The sequence below is a fragment of the Anolis carolinensis genome, chromosome 2 (assembly GCF_035594765.1).
Source record: "Anolis carolinensis isolate JA03-04 chromosome 2, rAnoCar3.1.pri, whole genome shotgun sequence".
Taxonomy (NCBI): Eukaryota; Metazoa; Chordata; class Lepidosauria; order Squamata; family Dactyloidae; genus Anolis; species Anolis carolinensis.
The window spans coordinates 54,196,053-54,218,766 of NC_085842.1; the positions used below are offsets into that span (position 1 = coordinate 54,196,053).

General features: G+C 38.3%; 1 protein-coding gene across 11 annotated transcripts in view; it reads left to right on the plus strand.

Annotated features, from left to right (window-relative positions):
* The window catches only part of itpr1 (inositol 1,4,5-trisphosphate receptor type 1), a 288,950-nt gene that overhangs the window by 135,956 nt on the left and 130,280 nt on the right, over positions 1 to 22,714 (plus strand). For 10 of the 11 annotated variants that reach the window (XM_062969741.1, XM_062969735.1, XM_062969734.1 and 7 more), the window contains 13 exons: positions 284 to 442; positions 903 to 1,075; positions 3,556 to 3,675; positions 4,589 to 4,783; positions 6,300 to 6,551; positions 7,676 to 7,817; positions 8,670 to 8,823; positions 9,986 to 10,173; positions 12,412 to 12,547; positions 15,424 to 15,475; positions 16,853 to 17,021; positions 17,106 to 17,276; positions 20,728 to 20,793. In XM_062969741.1, the coding sequence (XP_062825811.1) occupies positions 284 to 442; positions 903 to 1,075; positions 3,556 to 3,675; positions 4,589 to 4,783; positions 6,300 to 6,551; positions 7,676 to 7,817; positions 8,670 to 8,823; positions 9,986 to 10,173; positions 12,412 to 12,547; positions 15,424 to 15,475; positions 16,853 to 17,021; positions 17,106 to 17,276; positions 20,728 to 20,793 (1,977 nt within the window). The remainder of the gene's footprint in view (positions 1 to 283; positions 443 to 902; positions 1,076 to 3,555; positions 3,676 to 4,588; positions 4,784 to 6,299; positions 6,552 to 7,675; positions 7,818 to 8,669; positions 8,824 to 9,985; positions 10,174 to 12,411; positions 12,548 to 15,423; positions 15,476 to 16,852; positions 17,022 to 17,105; positions 17,277 to 20,727; positions 20,794 to 22,714) is intronic. The other variant, XM_062969738.1, reaches the window with a different exon arrangement.

The window sequence follows — 22,714 nt, forward strand, 5'->3', positions numbered from 1 at the left end:
AAGTTTTATGGAAACCAATATCTCTCGCCTGTGGTACAATGCATTCCTAAGCAGCAAGGCACTAAAAACCCTGTAATAAAAGTAACAGAAGTTGTTTAAGCAATATCATGAAAGGATTGGTGCCACTAACTTGGTGTCATTCAATATTATGTTAAATACCATAATGCAGGTTAATTATTGCAAGAATGCCATCATGTTATGTGTTCAGTTTGTCAAATGACCTTGTCATTGAAAGACAATGTGTTCAGTGTAAATATCTAGGTTTTCTTACTCCGATTTCCAGATTTTCAAGTTATTACAAGCACCATTTACTGACTGTGGAGATGGACCAATGTTGAGACTGGAAGAACTTGGCGACCAACGTCATGCTCCTTTTCGACACATTTGCCGCCTCTGTTACAGAGTGTTAAGGCACTCCCAGCAAGACTACAGGAAGAACCAGGTTAGGAAGTTAGCCATGGAAACCATAGTGTGTTTCTACATCACTGAGTTCCCCTTTTGCTTTTGATTCAGTGGGGAATTGTTGTGTGCCATTGAAATCCAAATGGGATAAATTGTGATTTAGAAAACAGAACAACAAATTCAACTCAGAATCAGAAGGTTTTTTTTTTACAAAATTGTTCAATATATCCCACTTTTCAGAGTGGCCTTTTCTTAAGAAAAAAGGATTGTTGCCACCCGAACAACATCATGTAAAGTTGATATTTTTTAAATCCTCCTCCTCCTCCTCCTCCTCCTCCTCCTCCTCCTCCTCCTCCTCCTCCTCCTCCTCCTCCCCCTCCCCCTCCCCCTCCCCCTCCCCCTCCCCCCCCTCCTCCTCCTCCTCCGTTATTCTTCTTGGTTATTCTTTGATTTTTAAATGATGTTAATGTCTATCCCCTCTGTCTTTTCTATTTTTAAAGGAATATATAGCTAAGCAGTTTGGTTTTATGCAGAAACAAATTGGGTATGATGTTTTAGCAGAAGACACCATCACAGCATTGCTTCACAACAATCGTAAACTGTTGGAGAAACACATCACAGCTGCTGAAATTGATACCTTTGTAAGCCTTGTACGGAAAAACAGAGAGCCCAGGTAAGCACTCCTGTTTTTGATAAAATAAAAGGTGGATACAGATTTCAGTAGGACATCTGATAGACTTGAAACTGCTGCATGAATTGGCCAGGTGGCTTGTTTCTATTTTCCTTCTTTGTTTTTATACCTACAGTAAAACCCCGCTCGTTCGAGCCCCGCTCGTTCGAGCCTCCATGCAATCCGAGCAGGTGAACGGGGAGGGCCACCTGCTTGCTGGCATGCGTGTTGCTAGGTAGATAGCAAGCTACCTAGCAACATGCACTGGGTGCAGGCCCCTTGGGAGGTGGCCCCTGCGTGTTGCTAGGTAGATAGTAAGTTACCTAGCAACACGCAGGAGGCACCTCCCAAGGGGCGAGCGCCCTGTGCGTGTTGCTAGGTAGCTTGTTATCTACCTAGCAACACGCACGTCCGACTCCTTCGCCTCGCCGGGCACCGGTGTTGCCGCCCCGGCGTGACGAAGGAGCTTTTGCGGGCCTCCCCGTTCACCCACCCGCCGAACGAAGGGGCTTTCTTCCTTTGGCGAAGGCTTGGAGCCAGAGGAAGCGGGAGTCACTTCCCTGGCTCCAGGCCTCCGCCAAAGGGAGGGAGAGCCCCTTCGTTGCGGGGGTGCTCCCAACCGCGGGGAGGCCTCTCCGTGGGGACAAGGGCTGGATCGGGAGGCGCTGCAAACGCCTCCCAGTCCAGTCCTCATCCCCATGGAGAGGCCTCTCCATGGGTACGAAGGCTGGAGCGGGAGGCGCTGCAAACGCCTCCCGGTTCAGTCCTCGTCCCCATGGAGAGGCCTCTCCATGGGTACGAAGGCTGGAGCGGGAGGCGCTGCAAACGCCTCCCGGTTCAGTCCTCGTCCCCATGGAGAGGCCTCTACATGGGGACGAAGGCTGGAGCGGGAGGCGCTGCAAACGCCTCCCGGTTCAGTCCTCGTCCCCATGGAGAGGCCTCTACATGGGGACGAAGGCTGGAGCGGGAGGCGCTGCAAACGCCTCCCGGTTCAGTCCTCGTCCCCATGGAGAGGCCTCTCCATGGGTACGAAGGCTGGAGCGGGAGGCGCTGCAAACGCCTCCCGGTTCAGTCCTCGTCCCCATGGAGAGGCCTCTACATGGGGACGAAGGCTGGAGCGGGAGGCGCTGCAAACGCCTCCTGGTTCAGTCCTCGTCCCCATGGAGAGGCCTCTACATGGGGACGAAGGCTGGAGCGGGAGGCGCTGCAAACGCCTCCTGGTTCAGTCCTCGTCCCCATGGAGAGGCCTCTCCATGGGTACGAAGGCTGGAGCGGGAGGCGCTGCAAACGCCTCCAGGTTCAGTTGTCGTCCCCATGGAGAGGCCTCTCCATGGGGACGAGGACTGAACCGGGAGGCGTTTGCAGCGCCTCCCGATCCAGCCTGCGTCCCGCTTGGTAATCCGAGTTATCCGGTTGACCGAGTTGAGGTCCGCCGGTTTAACTCGGAGTACCGGGGTTCTACTGTAGTTAGTAAGTTTACATGCAATGAGTTCTAGTAGTTCAATAAAAATCAATACACATTTTCTTTTGCTCCCTCCTCCATTGAAATCTGATTAAAACTTTTTGGAGACCTTATTCCAATATGAATTATAATATATAAGGGACGTGTGACTCGATCAATATTATGTGTGTATTCAGCTACAGACCTGTCCCATCCAAAGTCTGCATTATTTTCAAAGTTTGATTTTAAAGATACACCAACACTTTCATTTCTTTTCATGCCCTAACATACTTACGTACATAATTTAGCCTATGCATTGTATTACAAGTCTCAGGCAGATTTAGAACCTGTAGGATGAAGGCATTGCTCTATAAATAATATCTATTATTTATATTGTATAAAAATAATATATGTACTATTTATAAAGCATGATGGAACCTGTATAAGAACGGCGAAAGCATTTGGTTTAATGTTTATAAAGTTGAGTTAGTGCTAGACCTTTGATAAGTTTTAATAATCTGAAAGATTTATAATGGATATGTACAGTATATGTTTTTATAGTTTTATAATATTGTTTTACTGTTATTGTTTGAATCTGGCATTAAATTATCACCATAGTTTGGAAGCCACTCTGAGTCCCCCTTCAGGGGTGAGAAGGGCAGGGTTTAAGTACAGTAAATAATAAATAAATAAATAAATAGTAACCTAAAACATGGACTTGATGAGATTGCTTTAAAATGTGGACCAAATTATTTTCTCTGACATTATTAATCTTGATGCATCTAAACTGAATAAACAGTTTAACTGATCTGTGGATGGGTGCTCGTTCTGTGAAAATTGTGACAATTCTTTAGTTTCCTAGAAATGTTTTTGAAGTGAGAGGAGAAGGCAGGTGATTAATAAGGTAGATGCATACTGCTTACTAAGGTCTTGAAGTCTTATGTTCCTCTGAAATAGTTTTTCCTTCTTCCCAATACATATAGATCTTTAGCAGTTGAAGAACATTACACAGTTTCAGTGTTTTGGCTTTTTTTCTCAATAGGTTCTTGGATTACCTCTCAGACCTTTGTGTATCCATGAACAAATCTATTCCAGTGACCCAGGAGCTGATTTGTAAAGCAGTTTTAAATCCAGCAAATGCAGACATACTGATTGAAACTAAGTAAGTTGGGATTTTAAAAAGAAATGTCTTCCTTTTAGATAGAAGACAGCTGTAAAGTTTTGAGTAATGACATCTCATCAGAATTGGTCCCAGTCTGGAGAAAACAAAGAAAAATGTCAGGTTGTTTATTTCTAACAAAGCAGTGATTGCTTTTTTGGAGTCTCCAACCAGTTTGCCACCCTTAGATAACAGAATGCCAGATGGAGCAGATTTAAAGTTAACAGAAGTGTCTCCCTATCTTAAAGTACAATAGTTCTCAACCTTTGGTTCGCCTGATTTTTTGTAGTTGGGCTTCCAGAATCCCTAACCACTGTTCATGTTGGCTGGAAGCTGAAATTGAGAACATGGGAGGGATGCTATTATCCGAATTGTTGATCTGTTCTTTATTATACTCAAGGTGCAGGATGCCTGTGTAAGGCCAAGTTAACCAATGTTTAGTTCAGCCAGTTAGGGGCAAAGGTCATGCTCACAATCCAATAGCATGAGAATTGGAGAAGGTGGTAAGATCTATAAGTTTCATAAGAAAAGACAAGACTCTAATATACAAATGTGTAAACGGAAAGATAAGTGAGCTGTAGGAGGTTTAGTCCGCCTATGGCAGTAAAGGTTAAGGTTAAACAAAAAGTTCAGAATCCTGTCTACTCCTTGGTGGAGAAACAGGGATAAGAACATAACACGCAAATAACAGAAACTTGTGCAGCCAGACTTCTCTAGGCAATTGCTGTTTTAGAGCTATTTTAATAACACTGTAAACCATATCAGCTGTACCTTAAGGAGGACTTCGTGCATATGATGCTGTCCTCTGATGTTAATGACCTTGGGGGGAGAAAAACCTATTGCAGGACTATGTTCTGAAAGCAAATAAAATTCTGCATGGAAGTAATTTGCTTTTCATCCTTGCATAAATGCTTAGGCTGGTCCTGTCTCGGTTTGAATTTGAAGAGTTATCATCTGGAGAGAACTCCTTGGAGGTTGGTGAGGATGAGGAAGAAGTCTGGTTATTCTGGAGAGACAGCAACAAAGAGGTCCGCAGTAAGAGTATCAGAGAGCTGGCTCAGGATGCTAAAGAAGGGCAGAAGGAAGACCGGGATGTACTCAGCTACTACAGGTTAACACCGCAAGCAATATTTGGCTATGGCAGTGTAACCTGAAGTGTGTACTAAACTAGCCTGATCTATTATTAATCACACAACAACTTCAAGAATTGGGGGGAATTATTAAAATGACAGTTATTCATGCTTTCCTTGAAGAAGTAAATGGTAAGAAAAAATATCTGATCACTACCGTATAGTACTTTCCCGTAACCAAGTTACAGTTTACAGGTAGTAAATTTCAGTGTGCAAATCTGTATTATAGTACAAAGATATATGGTATGATACTCACACATACCCCTCCCCATCCAGAATGATATGTTTCTGGACTTACCACAAAAATGTGAAATTACAGATACAGTAGAGTCTCACTTATCCAACATAAATGGGCCGGCAGAACGTTGGATAAGCGAATATGTTGGATAATAAGGAGGGATTAAGGAAAAGCCTATTAAACATCAAATGAGGTTATGATTTTACCAATTAAGCACCAAAACAACATGTTATACAACAAATTTGACAGAAAAAGTAGTTCAATATGCAGTAATGCTATGTAGTAATTACTGTATTTACGGATTTAGCACCAAAATATCATGATGTATTGAAAACATTGACTACAAAAATGCGTCGGATAATCCAGAACGTTGGATAAGTGAGTGTTGGATAAGTGAGACTCTACTGTAATACTATCTAATACAATTTTTGTTCCTGGGTTATAAATGTCATTTCCCAGTTGGTTCTGTCATAAAAACATGGAAAAAGATTAAACTAAAGACTAAACTTTGTTTTTGCGGGACATCCTGTAGTACATTTTGCTATAGTTTTTCAATTAATATTTCATAGAGTCTCAACCAATTTAACATATTGTGTGGCTACCACAAAAATATGTTTCTAGAGTAGAAGAATTACTTTCAAAGTAAGTGGGAAATCACTCTTTCAAAGCAAGGACAGAAAAGTTTTCAAATTTTGTTACATAGTATAATAGCAAATTCTTTTGAAATGAACACATACCATAGACACTCAATTGAGACTCTAGAAAATGCCTAAGGAAAACACAATTTCTAGGTTCTGCAACACAACTCTGGTCAACATTCAGCAGAAACAGTGTAAAACTGGTGGAGGACCTAGAAATGCCTACAGAGAACATGTTTTTTCAGTCATGACTAAGTGAAATCATCGTTACTGATTCCGCTGATACTGTTATCAGATGCTTGGTTGCTATGTTGAAAAGTACTGCTTAAAGTATGTTCTAAAATACATATCCCCTTTCCATTTTAATGTTGTTTGGCAGTAGTTTTTTTTTAAAGGAAGACTTTGAAAATATTTATTTTATTTTATTTATATTTCACTTTTCCCCATATAATGTAGCTTACATATAATTAAAAATACGATGCATTCAGTTTCATTAACAAGTGTGTGTGTGTGTGTGTGTGTGTGTGTGTGTGTGTGTATTCTCTCTCTTCCTAGAATATATCACTTACTGCCATTATTTAGATACCCATACCATTTTAATTGTGCTTCTATGTCCCATAGGTATCAGCTGAATCTTTTTGCCAGGATGTGTCTTGATCGGCAGTATTTGGCTATAAATGAAATATCTGGCCAATTGGATGTAGACCTCATCCTTCGTTGCATGTCTGACGAAAATTTGCCTTATGACTTGAGAGCTTCCTTCTGTCGGCTGATGTTGCACATGCATGTTGACCGGGATCCCCAAGAACAAGTGACCCCAGTGAAATATGCACGATTATGGTCAGAGATACCTTCCGAAATTGCAATTGATGAGTGAGTACCTGGTGATCAATAGCTTTCTACAATAAGAATGAGAGGAAATTTCTTGTTTTTCAAATTTTAGATTCTGATGAAGGCCAATGTGTCCCTTCAGTGGAAAAAAAAATATGAGTACAGGCTGTCCTCAAGTTACAAACAAGATAGGTTATGTAGATTTGTTCTTGAGTTGAATTTATTTGCATGTTGGAAAAGGTACATTTTTAAGTGAAACTCCAGCCAAATATATAACTTTGGATAGCATAGGGAAGGGTGACACCCCTGTAGTGTTTGTTTTTCTGTCTGTGCCCCCATTCAGAAGATTTCACCTCACTTTCTGTGCCTTTGTCAATAGGGTTTTGAAACATTTGGCTTGTTGTAGAAACAAGGATTGGTGATAAATCTTCAGTGGTGACATCTTTTCCCCATGATAACTCTTTCAGGAGTGAATTTCTTCCAATGGGTAGATTTCTCTCGCTTCCTGTTGTCTCACTGCGGTTCTTAAACATGAGTCATTTGTAAGTCAGATGCTTGTAACTCAAGGACTGCCTGTATAGTCTTTGACCATTTTCTATGTGTGGCATTTGATTTTAACATATATTAGGAGGACTGTGCTAATAAGCAAATGATATAAATTTCTCCCTGCTTTACACCTCAATCACCGAGGAAAAAGACTTCCAACTAACAAGCAAATTTTCAGAAAACCATGAAATACATTTTGTTTCTAATGTGATTTATTGAAAGTTTACTGCTGAAAAGAGGATTTTTGTCAACTCCTAAAATGTGTTTATTTCCTCCATAATAGAGTCTAGTAGGACTCATCCGTGGTATGATATCTTCTTATTTTCAGTTTCTGTGTCAAAAGCCATACATTATTTGTTATAGGGATAGCAAATGTCTAATTTAGATATAGGAAGCTAGGAGCAGAATGGGTTACTATTTATTTAGCCTGCTCTCATTTAGTATTCTTGATGTCTCTAAGTATATTTATCAAATTAATGCTTGCAGTAACATATTGAGGGAAATAAGTATCTCCTTTGTTTGTAGTGTCAAATGATAAATTCTTATGTATAAACATTCTGGTATTTCTTTTCAAGAGAAACGGAAAACAAATCTAAGAAACTCACTTTTCCCCCCTCCAGCTATGATAGCAGTGGAACTTCCAAAGATGAAATCAAGGAGAGATTTGCACAGACAATGGATTTTGTGGAGGAATATTTAAGAGATGTTGTTTGCCAAAGATTCCCTTTTTCTGATAAAGAAAAAAATAAACTCACATTTGAGGTAAATGTTTTTGGGAGCAGGAAACTATTACAATATACGCTATATACAGTTTTATTACAGTCCATAGACCCATCAGTGAACAAATAGTGAAACCATTACAAAATACTCAACAGAAAGTAGCCTTTATTTGGAGCCAAGTGTAAATCACTAAAGAGAGCCAGTGTAATATTACTTTGGGTTTTGGACTAGGGCATTGGGAGACTAGGCTTTGAATAATGGATGAAATTATTTTAGAATATTGTATAAAATTATTTTTAGGCTGTGAGTATAAGGTAATATAAATAAATTTTGTGTTTGAACCTGGGTGCTGTTTCCAAGATATTCCATTATGTTCCTGTATGTATATAGAGGTATTGCAAAATCTGACAAAATGTGAATTCCAAAACACTTCTTGTCTCAAATGTTTTAAGAAGGATTACTCACCTGTATTATACAGTCTGCAAAATAAAATATCTATATGAGTTGTTGTTTCCACAGTCAGGTCAAGAAAGCTTTAATGGTTTTACCAGTTTTTATTCTAATAAACCAAGGAATTTGGTTAGTTTTAAAATTAGTGACAAGATCCTGTTCAAGACTTCCACTGAACTAAATTATTAATTTAGAGACAGAAGCTTCTGTGTCAAATTTTATATAACATGCTTTAATTGCTGTTACCCATGACTTTGTGAACATCTGTACATTAGGGTGATCCAGAAGATTGATGTTCGTGAGGAGACATGCTTTTTAATGAAAAGTATTTGTAAAAACTAAAATACTTTTGGGTACTGTGGTATGTATGTGGTAATTTTTTTAAGTACCTTTGGGAAAGTATTCATTAAACCAATTAACCTTTTTTTCGTTTTTAAAAAACAGGTTGTGAACTTGGCCCGAAACTTGATATATTTTGGCTTCTATAATTTTTGTGACCTCCTAAGACTAACAAAAATACTCCTGGCTATTTTGGATTGTGTACATGTTGCAACCATTTTCCCTGTCACCAAGGCAGCAAAAGGAGAAGAAAGTAAAGGTAAGAGCAGCAAAGAAATGGAGGAAGTGAGCAGAAAAGTGACCTTGAGGAAATGGAACAATTTTCAGTGAAATTATATTAAATAATGGGATAAAATATTATCTATGTAGGGATAGTTGTGCTGATTTTGGGCATTCAATCCACTTAAGTTCCAGCCAATCTAAATAAGGGGATTGTGAACAGTCACAAATATAACAAAATGATATTTTTGAGTATCCTCAGGTGGTAAATTGAGGTAGAAATAACAGACAAATATATCTCACATGTATCTTTAGTTAGCCCCCAGGATTCACAAAGAATAAAACAAATTGCCCACTAATGCTGTCTAGAGAGCATATCGAGATTTTTGCTATGTTTTTGTTCACCTTGACCGTTGCAAATCAAGGACAGGTCTCATTTTTTAGGATTATGAAGTGACTTCTAGTCATTTTCCATTGTTAAAAATCCTTGACTGTGTCTAGAATGACAGGCCCTCACACCCTCTATAAGGGATTTGGGGCAGACTTTTTTGTGGGGATGCATTGCAAAAGATGTAAGACCGAAATACTCTGAAGTCACCAGATCCTGTTTTGATCTTGAAAGCAAATCAGAACCAGGTTTGTATTTATATGGGAGACCGCTAATGAATACCAGGTGCTATGGGCACTTTTTCAGAGGAAGTAACTGACAAAACCACCTTTTGAGTATTCCTTGCCTAAGAAAACCCTATGAAGTTCATGTGGGCTGCCATACATCGAAGGCATGCACACACACATTGGAAGAGCTGTAGTCTTTCAGGGTCTCCTGAGGGAATGACATGCCTCCTTAGCTTCCCACTGTTACCCACTCTTGCTTCACATCTTACCATCTTCTAGGATCACCATAATAAGCCTAGAGTAGCATGCAGTATACTTCCCAGACTGAGACACAGTGGGCTGTTTTTTTCTCTAGTCTTTAAGATGTCTGGAAGATAACTTCCCTCTCCAGTGAAAGCAAGCTGTTTGCTCTCTAATAAGAGAGGGCACATTTTTGGACTTTCTTGAAAAATATTATTTTCTCAATGTGGGGTGACATGGCAACAGCTGAAAAATTGTTTACTTGTATGTCCTGTGTTTGCTTGGGACCAGATATCTTGTTTTGATTAGCCAGAAAATGCCTGTTCTGTGTTGGTCTTTTCTGGAAGGGAGCCATGTGATGAGGTCTATCCATGGAGTTGGAGAGCTGATGACCCAAGTAGTGCTTAGGGGTGGTGGGTTTTTGCCTATGACGCCACTCGCTGCTGCTCCAGAAGGAAATGTGAAGCAGGTTGAACCCGAAAAAGAGGATATCCTGGTAATGGACACCAAGCTGAAAATCATTGAAATACTTCAGGTATGTTTCAGAGTCTGATAAATTGATATTGGTAGCTTGACTGGGAAACCCATCTTGATACTACTGTTGCACTGTTGTAATTTTCTTATTTTTCATCTCATACAATTGCTCTTCTATTATGGTAGAAAATTGAAGCAAAGGCAACTTGTCACTGTACACACGGAGTGTAATAATTTCCAGCATCTCTTCCTCTTACGCAGTGGTCTCAACCTTCTTAATGCTGTAGTTGTTGGGATTTCTAGTTCATCTAAAATCAAAGAGCATTCTGTACTCCACCAATGATGGAATTGAACCAGACTTGGCACACAGAACCCCCATGATCAACAGAAAATATTGGAAGGGTTTGGTGGGTATTGAAATGTAGTTTTGGAGTTGTTGTTCATCTACATCCAGAGAGCACTGTGGACTCAAACAGTGATGGATCTGAACCAAACTTGGCACGAATACTAAGTATGCCCAAATGTGAACACTGGGGGAGTCTGGGAAAATAGACCTTGACATTTGGGAGTTGTAGTTGCTGGGATTTATAATTACCCACAACCAAAGAGGTTCCTAAGACCATCAGAAATATGTGATTTCTGATGGTCTTTAGCAACCCTTCTGACACCCCCCTCATGACCCCCAGGTTGAGAAACGCTGCTCTTATGGATCAGTGAGTGATCAGGGTTAACCGAAACGTTGTTTAGATGATTGAGAGATATTCAGAACCCCACAGGTTTCTATGATAGTCCATCACAGGTGAGAGACAGCATGCTTTAATGGTTTTAGTGTTGGAATTTGTTTCTGAAGATGGGTTCAAGACAACTCAGTTATGGAAATCCAGTGGTTGATCTTGGGCAGGTCACATTCTCTCAGCCTCAGAGGAAAACAAGGATTAAGCCCCTCTGAAAAAAACTTAGCAAGAAAAATTTTGCCCATAATAGGCATACAGTAAAGCAGGGGTCCCCAAACTAAGGCCCGGGGGCCGGATGCGGCCCATCGAAGCTATTTATCCGGCCCCCACGGCACGAGGGCAAAAGCGAGTTGGGCTAAATGACCCAAGGGGTCTCTTCTTCTCTTACAACCCTTCTTCTTATTATTATTAACATTGAGGCTGGGTGGCCATCTGTCAGGGATGCTTTGCTTGTGCTTTCGGTGCACAAAGGCAGATGGGAGTTGGACTCAATGGCCCAAAGGGTCTCTTCCAACCCTCTTTGATATTATTGTTGTTGTTTTGTTATTATTATTATTAATATTATTAATTATTATTGCTTGGTGGCCAACTATAGTCCGGCCCTCCAACGGTCTGAAGGATTGTGAACTGGCCCCCTGTTTTAAAAGTTTGGGGACCCCTGCAGTAAAGTTTCCATAAGTTGAAAATGACTTGAAGGCACACAACAACAAACTCCAGAGGTGTCATTTCAGCTCAATTTCAGAGACTATTTTCAAAACTAGTGCTTCATATAGACTTTCTGGATTCAAGTGCTGAATGCCTTCCCATTGCCTTATTCCATCTCCTGTGTAAATTCTGCATAAAGAAGCAGAGACTAGGTAGCTAGCCTTCAGTCTCTCTCCTTCCATATTTTTGTCAGGATGTAAAGGATACTTCCTAATCCCCTAATTCTTAACAAGAAAGGGCATCTTCTTGACACTCCAAGACAACCTATTGCCCAAATGATCAACTTCTTGGAGATTTTTCACATTTTTCACTTTTAGCGTATTGTTAAAAATTGCTTTGTGCAAATTTTGTTTTCTTTTTTAAGATTGGGTTTTATGCAAAAAGCAACATTTTGTAAGGGAAACTATCCGTAATTCAGTATACAATACTTTCTGCACAGCGTGCATTTTGGTTTTTTCACAAAACCAAGATTTGTTGCACAAACAGTTTCTGTATGAGAACACATTGAAATGTGTTGAAGGTAAGGGGAGAAAACTTCTGAAATTATTTGTTCTAGCATGTGGACCTCTGCATATTCAACCCAATTTTGCTGGTATTGATAAAGCAATATAGATTTTCATGTTAAGTGATCAAGTCTAACCATCAGTGTGTATAAAGAATACAAGATATGAATTAGGGTGCTTCACAGTTCACTTGATAAGGGATAACCTTTTTCTAATATATGTAAAATGTAGGGGATAACTTTAGGCATCTAACACATATTTCTTTAAAATTGTATCTTTGAATAAAAACAAACATATAATTAAAATCATTTAATTAAAATAATTTGTTTCTCCCTCCCATTTTTTTGGAATCATCAGTTTATTTTGAACGTGAGGTTGGATTACAGAATCTCATGCCTCCTGTGTATATTTAAACGAGAGTTTGATGAAAGCAATGCACAAACACCTGATTCACCCACAGGAAGTAATAACCAAGAACTGCCAAATGTACCAGGTGAGTTATATTTTCTCCTAGTGCTCTTTAAGAGGATTATATATTATCTCCTTTTATATGATTTCTTGGTTTCTTCCCATATTCTGCTAAGACTTTTGGGAGTGTGATACACAAGTAGCATATTATTTACTGGCATAAATAAAATAATAAAAATAAAAAATAATAAAAAATACAAATACAAATAAATTTACTGGCATATTATTCTCCATATGACTTGAAAATGCTCCTGAGAATGGCAGCAAAGAAGGGCTCAAAAGGCTCTTTGGGCTAATGTGAAAAAGGAGGAGGAAAAAGAAGGAAAGGGAAAAAAAAACTGGTTTTGTTGAGTTTTGTATTTTTTTGGATTTTATGTGGGTTATCTTCTGCTTGAGTTTTGACATGGCTATCATGAATAAGATAGTAGAAAATCATTTCAAATCATACAATTTATGTGTTTTAAATGTAATTTTTTATCCTGTATTTTTGTTTTAATTGATATATTGTATTACTGTTTTATGTTTTTATAGTGTGATTTGTATTATGTTGCCTATGTTTTGTTCTATGTTGTTTGGGCCTCTGCCCCATGTAAGCCTCCCCGAGTCCCCACGGGGAGATGGTGGCGGGGTATAAATAAAGTTTTTTTATTATTATTATTAAATCCTAGAATGCTGATATTTTCTCCATATTCCAACTATGAGTACACTTTGTCATATACATAAGCAAGAGCCTTTTTGGTTGTGCTTCCCTTTTCCACAGGAGGCATGTCTGGCCACCAACTTTGAGATTGTTTAAATGTCAGATTAAATTCTGTTTATTTGTCCAGGCATTTTAAAGTTAAAATTGTATTCCTAGTTCATTGAATCCGGTTTTAGGCCTGATAGATTCAGTACGTTAATGTTTAATTCTATGCTGTGTACATTGTGCTGAATATTTGATTTCCGTGCATATTTCCTCTAAGATGAAACTGAGAATGGGAACTAAATCTACATGGGGGAGAGTGTCATCTAGAAAGCCAAAATTCCTTTAACTAGGTAACCACCACAGGCTGTTGAAAACATAACCATTGAGGGCTGATCTCTATGTAACATGATTTTTGGAAAAGGTTTATTAAACTGCAAAAGCTTTGTTTTTGCAATCTGCACAAAAGATTAAAATGGCATTTGAAAGGTTAAAAATGGCATCCACAAAAATGAATTTTCTGGAGTATAACAATTACATTCAAAGTAAGTACTGCACAATTAAACAAGAAATAACACTTTCAAACCAGGAACAGAAAAATCTCAAATGTTATTTGAGATATTTTGCATGGAATCAGAATGATGTGTCATTCCTGATGCTGCTGGACTATAAATTCTAACAATCCTAGTTGACACAGCCAGTGATGATGAATGGTGTGAGATACAGTCTAACAACATTTGGAGGGATATATAATCTCCTACTTCTTTTATCAGTGACAGGTTTTATACATTTGCAGGTATGTAAAGGTATACAATGTGTCACTTCAAAATTTCTTCTCTGTCATAAAATTCACGTTCTCTGCTTTGAGCTCCTTTCCATTTCTTCTGTAAAATACGCACCTGTGGTATTTCCTGCATCCATGCAGCTGTTTCGGATTGTTTTAAAAAGCTTGTTCAATTAGGGACTCCAGCCCCACCCATCCCCAGCATCCTCTCACATCTGCAGGAGTCTACCGTATACCATGCAGCTATGGACAAGTCTACATAGGGACCACCAAATGCAGCGCCCAAACACGAGTCAAAGAACATGAAAGGCACTGCAGACTAACTCAACCAGAGAAATCAGCCATAGCAGAGCACTTGCTGAACCAACCTGGACACAGTATATTATTTGGGAACACAGAAATGCTCGAACACTCCAACAACTATCATGTTAGAGTACAGAGCCATTGAAATCCACAAGCATGTGGACAACTTCAACAGAAAGGAGGAAACCATGAAAATGAACAAAATCTGGCTACCAGTATTAAAAAATGCAAAAATCAGAACAGTACATAAGAAGCAACACTCTGAAAACAGAGGAGTTCCAGACATGAATCAACCAGGGGCAGCGAACGATTCTGAACAAAGGATGCCCCCAGGCAGGAAGAAGCCAGGAGAATAAGCTATGCAATTAACTACATGATTAACTACAACATTCACACTGGCCTCCAACTGACAAGAGTTCTTCTCTCAACCTGGACTTTCCACAGATATATATAAAACCTTCCTTGCTTAGTTTCTCCATACCTCACAACCTCTGAGAATGCCTGCCATAGATGTGGGCAAAACGTCAGGAGAGAATACTTCTGGAACATGGCCATACAGCCCGGAAAACATACAACAACCCTGTGATCCCGGCCATGAAAGCCTTCGACAATGGGTTAATTTCTGTGTGTCACCTGTGATGACAAAATAATTAATTAGAAATCCACACACATGTATGTGTCATGGACTCTCTCTATGTGGGATATGAGTTGCCTTTATTATTGAAAGCAGAAAAATACCTTGATAAAAAAGTCAGAACCATTGTTGTTTTAGGAAAAGCTAAGGCTATATTTCAATATACTTATCTTTAAAAACAAAAGCAGCCGTGTGTTTCCTGGCAAGCCCTGGCAAGAACTGTGAGATGATAAATAAATATTTCCCATCTCTCCCTCATTTTGTTTAAATTGCTCTGTTAAATTTGCATCATCTCAATTTGTATTACACATTTCGGTTATAACAGAGCTATTTTCTTAAGGGATTGGTATCTCCATTAACTTGTCTTTCAGTTACAGACTTTTATGATTTACTTATTCCAGTCTCCAGAACAGAAATAAATAATATAATTTGTGTTTTATAACTGATTGATTTTGCCTGTATTTCAACAAAGAACACAATATTTCTTTTCCATTGCAGGAGCCCTAGACTTCGAACACATTGAAGAACAAGCAGAAGGGATATTTGGAGGCAGGAAAGTAAACTATGCCAATTTGTATTCCTCTGTTTTGCATTATATATAAAATGGGTTTCTGAGAGTTTTCCAGGGATCACTTGTATTTAATACAAGTGGTGCACTTGTATTAAATTGGGCTATACATATAGTGGGAGCCTCCACTTTCGTGTGTTTTAGGGATACAGGACCTACAAATGTGGAGAGCAGCGTGACTTTAGACAGAGGTTTACTGCTTCATTGAAGAGGCATGTGAGGCAAATAATAATGCATTTCAAATATGGCTGATGATACGGGGAGGAAAGAAGGTCTCAGAATGGTGCAATAGAGCCTTGATAATGCATGCTAAGATTTGTGTTTTAACTTTCTATTATAAAATTTTTAGTTTTTGCTTGTTTTACCATTTATAAGCCACTTTGGATACCATTCTGAGAGAAGGGCATTCAACTCTAACAGAATGTAAATAAAATTAAATGAGGCATGAAGGGCATTTTTAAAAAGCATGTAAAGTCAGCAGAATCAAGGCTATATCTATGGGAAAGATGGAAAATAAGAGTGAGACAGTGACTCTGGAAAGGACTACTATGATCCATTTTGATCTATTTCATTTAAAGTGGTCAGAAAATAGAAGGCTTGCCTATTGGCTGAAAGAATGTGTGAATACATTCTTCCACATTTCTATCAAGCAAATGTGAACATGGTGTAGTGGTGCTGAGCTAAAGTATGGATTGGATTTAGATAAAGAATAAGTTTATTTATTTATTTCGTGTCAAAAGCATTGTATAATAAATAAACTTAAAAGTGATGAAATAAAGGAAATCACAAGCAGCTAAATAGTTTTAGACCAGAAGTGGGCAACAGCGACCGCATTGTCCGTAGCTTTAAACAACTCCTCCTCCGTACATGAGGCAGGACATTGTGGGCAAGCATACATAAGCGGAATTGTTTTTTTCTGCTCCACAGTCACACAAGGTGGAGGATTCCTTCAGGTAGTGCCATCTTGCCAGGTTGTCTTTTCATCTGCCCACTCCGCTTCTGAGTCTGTTTAGGGACTTCCAAGTTGCCCATTCTTGGTTTGCCCCTGGAGGAAGTCCCTCGTGGGGGGCCATCCAGTTGGAATTGCCTGGTTTGGCTATAAGAATAAGTGTGACTGTAATATATTAATTATTAATTGAAGAATAGGAGAAAATGTATTCAGTCAATACGAATGATTGCCTTCCTCATCTTTCCTAACATGGTGTGGCTTTATCATTATATATCTCGTCTTCAATTTCTTTCCCAACATCAGACAAATTATGTAGTAAGAGATGTTGCCTAGATATTCTGAAACATAAGTGTGTATATAGTTTTTTTATTTTATTTGGTTAGTTAGACTTCTGTTTTATCTCCCTTTTTCAGTGAAGAGAATACTCCATTAGATTTGGATGATCATGGCGGCAGGACTTTCCTCAGAGTGTTACTCCACTTAACAATGCATGATTATCCGCCACTGGTTTCGGGGGCACTTCAGCTCCTCTTCAGGCACTTTAGTCAGAGGCAAGAAGTCCTCCAGGCCTTTAAACAGGTAAGTACCGCTGTACGACATTCTCCCCACCTGCACTCTGAATGCAAGTGTGTTATGCAACTAATGGATTGCAATTCATATAAGGTTCAACTGCTTGTTACCAGCCAAGATGTTGACAACTACAAGCAGATAAAACAAGATTTGGATCAGCTGAGATCGATTGTTGAAAAATCGGAGCTTTGGGTATACAAAGGCCAGGGACCTGATGAGGCTATGGATGTAACAACAGGAGAGAATGAGCACAAGAAAAAGGAGGTATTGAATTTTGGTTTTGCTGTTGTAACAGATTGGTGTCCTTGGGCAAATCAGTTCCTTGTGTGTATAGATAAACGATGTGCAGGTATTAAATGTGCAAATCTACTCACAATATGAAATATAATCTCAATAAGGATAGATAGATAGATAGATAGATAGATAGATAGATAGATAGATAGATAAGTTCCTTGTGTGCTTCCTTCCTGCAGCATTGAGATATCAGCTATGGGACTAACATACATGGTTTTTGTAAAACAGGCATGGGCAAACTTTGACCCTTCAGGTGTTTTGGACTTTAACTCCCACAATTCCTAACAGCCGGTAGTTGAAGTCTAGAACACCTGGACGGCTGAAGCTTGCCCATGCCTGTTGTAAAACCTACTAAGGTCCTTATCATACACACTGTTATGCTGTGGCTTGGTCCCATTTTTGTCTCATCCTTATTATACGCTGTCATGGAACCCTGGTGCTGTTGTGCTGTACAATCATTGGGAATATGATTTTTTTCACACTGAAAATAATTCATTATTGTTTGAGTTCAGATTTCTCATTTTACTTCATTGCGAGAACTTCATGGGTGTGTGTGTTCTGGCTGTCACACAGGGCTGTCCCTCCCTTATTTATTTACTGGATTTATAACTCACTTTTCTCCCAGACTAGGATTCAAAGTATTCCCCAGAAAATATTCCAGCAGGAAAATCTTACACTATTTCCAGTGCTTGGCTGGGAGGACAAAACCATTTGAAGTAATTATTCAGATGCCTTTACTGGATGGGAAGGGAGTGGTACAAAGATTCATCCACACTTTCCTTTTGGTACCACACACTCCAGTGTTGCTATTACACTGCATTACTTTTTAAAAAAATAAATAAATAGGATAATAAGTAACATGATGACATTATACCATAATAGCATTATTATGACTAGAAATGAAATCTGAAACACTTGAGTTGCATGATACACACACAGGAGAAAGATATAAAAATGTTGTGGGTTAGTGTAAGCTGTTTATTTTTCTGTGTCATCTCTCACAATGGGAGATCTGGACAGTAATGGGTGCATTGTGTTGATGTGTGTAAAAGCGTTATTGCAGCTTAATGATTGCGAGTAAAGTAGTTTTAAATATTGTTATAGATATTTGTCTATTTATCTTTCTATCTAATTGAAACTAACCAATCATAATGCTTAATGGATAAATGACATGAAAAACTGTAAATCACAGTTTTATAGTATAAATGTGGCAAGGGTATGATACACAGTGTCAGCAATCAGCTGTAGAGCATAACAGCATGGTGTGAGAAGGACCTAAAAGTGTACAAGACAGGCAAATGGACAACTTGAATTGCGTTATATAAACAAGTCAAGTGTCAGTATAATGTGATTACTAAGGCCTACATTATATATCGAAATGCAGAAATATGGTAGATCCAGTGCATCAATGAAAATGTAGTTAATCAACACTTAAGTGAATTGTATTAATTCAATGGATCTACTGTGATTAGGACTAACAATTGGATTTAAGCCTATGTTTGAACCTTTGCAACTGGATAATTTAGATGTAATATTATGCTCTATTCAGAAACATATTTTGTATCCTTTATATTTATACATTTTAATTCTGTTTTATATTTCTTTTTTAAGTGGTAGAAAATGTTCAGTGAGTTAGTGTGATGAGTATAGAAATCGGCGAGGAATGGAGCTCAAAGACTTGATTCAGATAGTATGACTTAGGGTGCATCTACACTGCCAAACAATGTGTTGTAGTGTCATATTAGCCTGTGTGCATCCACACAATGCACACAGGCTAATGTGATTTATCCCAGGGTAAGCTGTCTAATGCAGCTGCGCCCCAGGTTAAAAAAAACCCACTGAGGAATATCCAATTCCTGCTCCAGTTTCAGCACAACTGGCTGTGGGGCTAGTTCCGAACTGGAATTTTTCATGCTGATTCCCAGCCATATTATGTGCCTGACTAGAAGGGCCCTTATTCTAAACCAAGGTGTTTTATCCCTTTAATTAAGAGATAATTGGTCTTATATCCAATTTAGTTTAATTTACAAACATCATCCAATTCTAGATGAGATGGATTATCTCTTTTCCCTAATTATTTTATACTATTTTTAATTGTTTTAAAAATAGTACTCTTTTCCTTTTTTAAAAATTGTATTGTTTTAGCTAATTTTATCTGTAAGCTCTCTTGGGTCGTGTTTTGAAATATAAGTAAAATAATTCAGGCTTCGCTTGTAATTAGTTGGCCCTGTCTCCAGGCCTTAACTGGCAAAGCTATTTCTTTGTATTTTCCAATGGAATTTACCAGTTGGGAGCTGCAGCAACAAGAAGTCATGCAGTAGCATTGTGAGCACCAGGCATGTAGAAAATAGGGTATCCTAGGGTGAACGGGTCTTTAGTTGGGATCCAGGAAAGTTTTATGAATTGTTTCTTATGTCTCCCAAAACCTAGAATACTGTTAATGCATCGTGGGGCCACGGGGTGGGAGTGATGATGGATGGACCGGAAACAAAAATGAATCTCAGGAGAGACTTTATGTGATCACCAGGGGATGTAAATAAACCAATTCAGGCCTTATCTTGATTGAACCCTAGGAAAATAGATGTTTTAGCATTATTCCTAATGTATAAATAATATTTTCACCTGAATACTAACAGAATGTGTCTAACTACTTCAGAGTAATAATTATTTTAATTTTGGGTTCTCTCCTTTCTTTACCTTCTTTTGCCCTGTATTTTAACATGCCTATTCTTTCCTTTTATTGTTCCCTCCTTGAATGTTTTGCTATCTTCATTTATAGGCTTGCTCATCTCTGTGCCAAAATGCTTTTTAAAAGGCTGAAATAATAAGTTTTAACAATATTACTTTAACAGTACTCTGTTATTCAGCTGCTTTTCACACTTCATGTTGGTTCCACCCATCATGTTATACTAATTTTCCATCTAAATCAAGGCTTGCCTCTTTCAGAATTATCCTCACTAGACTGAGGTCTGGGACAAAGGCCGATATAACATGATGAGAAAAACTGCATGTATGCATGTTTGTTTAATCTGAATATTGCCTTGAAATTTACCTGATCATACTAAGACTTTACATTTACATTAATCATACTAAGACTTTAACGTAGCTAATATTTTTAAAATGGCTACAAATACTGTTGTTTTTCAAAAACATTATGAAAGACTCCTGTATATTCCACACATAAATAGTCATTCTATTATTTGTAAAATGGGATATATTTTTTTAAAAAGGTATTCAATACCTTTGTGAAGTCTATGTTTGTTTAGGGATTCATTAAATGTACAAACTGAGAAAAGATGAAAGGTTGGAAGACTTTGTAGAAGCTTTAGAATACTGGTGAGAAATACCTGATCAAATTTTGTACTGATGGCTCCAGAATTTAGAGAGGAAATCTAATCAATTAATCTTGCTTATCCCCTAGGAAGGCCACAGCAAATCCCGGAAACCTGAAAGCACTAGTAGCTATAATTACAGGGTGGTAAAAGAGGTAAGACTCCTCCTTTCCCAGCTGCCCATTTTCCTTGCTCTGTCTTCTTTTTTTCTATGAGTTGAGGTCTGTTCTTTATCTGAAATGGAACATTCCCTGCCTAATAGAAAATAACAAGGTGACTCTTGATTGTGCAGAGCTCTATGAACATACTGGAGTCTTTGCAAACACAGAAGAGTTGTTGACTCTTGGCACCTGGATAAAAATTGCAATATCTAGGTCAGGGCTGCTTGCCAAATAGGTTAGATTTACATTTATTAAATAATGGCAAAACACTGAAAATACATATTGCAATGATTTAGACCAGGGTAGGCAAAGTTCTGCCCATGGTCTATTTTTGTTGCCCCAGAGTTTAATTATTTTACAAAATCCTCTAAATGCCCTCTAAGGGGACAGTTTTAACATGTGACTTCTGGGTAATTTCTTGTAAAAATATCTCATTTGGACCTGAAATATCTCATGGAAGAGACATGGCAGAAATGCTTCCTATTCCTAGAGGATATTTCTTTCATTTTTTTTTTTTTTTGCAAGGGGATGGCATACCAGTTGAGCTGTTTTATGCTATAGGGACAGAATCCATCCAGATTCTAAACAAAATCTGCCAATTAATATGGGGGAAAAACCATAATTTCCACAGTTTGGAAATTCTCAATATGTATTCTAATCCTCAAGAATGGGACACCAGATTTGTAGTAACGGTGAGACTATTCCATTAAAGAAGAGTGAAAATTGGAGGAAGAAACATCAGTAATTTAAGATATGCAGATGGTGCCATATTGTACTGGCAGAAAATAGTAAACACTGAGAGAATTAGTGAGGAATATCAAGGAAGTCAAGGCCACAACTGAATATTACGAAAACAAACATGATGAACACAGATGACTTATATAACTTTAAAATAATAACGGAGGTATTGCATTTCCTATATCTAGGCTCAGTCTAGGTCTTGGAAAGGCAGCTATGAAGGAACTAGATAAAATCCTCAAGTATAAAGATACATCATTAAATACCAAAGTCCAAATTGACCATGCTATCATATTTCCAATTTCTCTGTATGGTTGTAAAAATTGGTTATGAAGAAAACTGCCAAAAAGTCAAAATTACAATTTGAAGAGCAAATCAAGTCTGAACTCTTCCTAAAATTCAAAATGACTAAACTGAGGCCGTCATACTTCAGACATAACATAAGATGGTATGATTCATTATAAAATATGATGATACTTGGCAAGGGGGAAGGCAGTAGAGAAAGAGGAAGACTGGATCACAGGTGGATAGACTCAAGGAACCCAAAACCCTGAGTTCGCATGACCTGAATATGCTGTTGGTAATTTGAATTCATAGGATCTCACTCAATAGGATCACCATATGTTGAGTCCAACATTTTAACACTAAGCAGTGGGATAACAACACCAAACAATGCCACTTTGAAGTTCTGCTGGAAGGCAATGCAGACTACTAACACGTGACAGTTTCCCAACCTGATCTTGCACCAGTGGTACCAGTGGTGCATTTGATAAAAAGTTTATATGAAACTAGACACTAAAATTATACAGCCTTCAAATAATGTACACAAGTGCTTCTATCCACTTTAAGAAGAAAGCAGAATCAAAAGAATATTCAGTGTGATTTGCATATTATTTCCAGAGAAGAAACAAGTCTTGTCTTTACAGTTCTGTCTGTCTTTACCAGCTTTCCATAGCTTGCACCAAAAGGGGGAAAAATCTATATCATGAAAATTGATTTCTCTGGGCTGTATGATTTAGATAATTTAAGCATATTTACTCTCTGTGCTGGTTATAAGGAACGGCATCAAAATGTTATGAAGGCAATAAAGATCCACTGGATCTTTCACTGTTCCTTGGTATTGTCTTTATATTCCCAAGAGGTGGAAAATACTTTTCTTGAAAATGAAAATTAATAC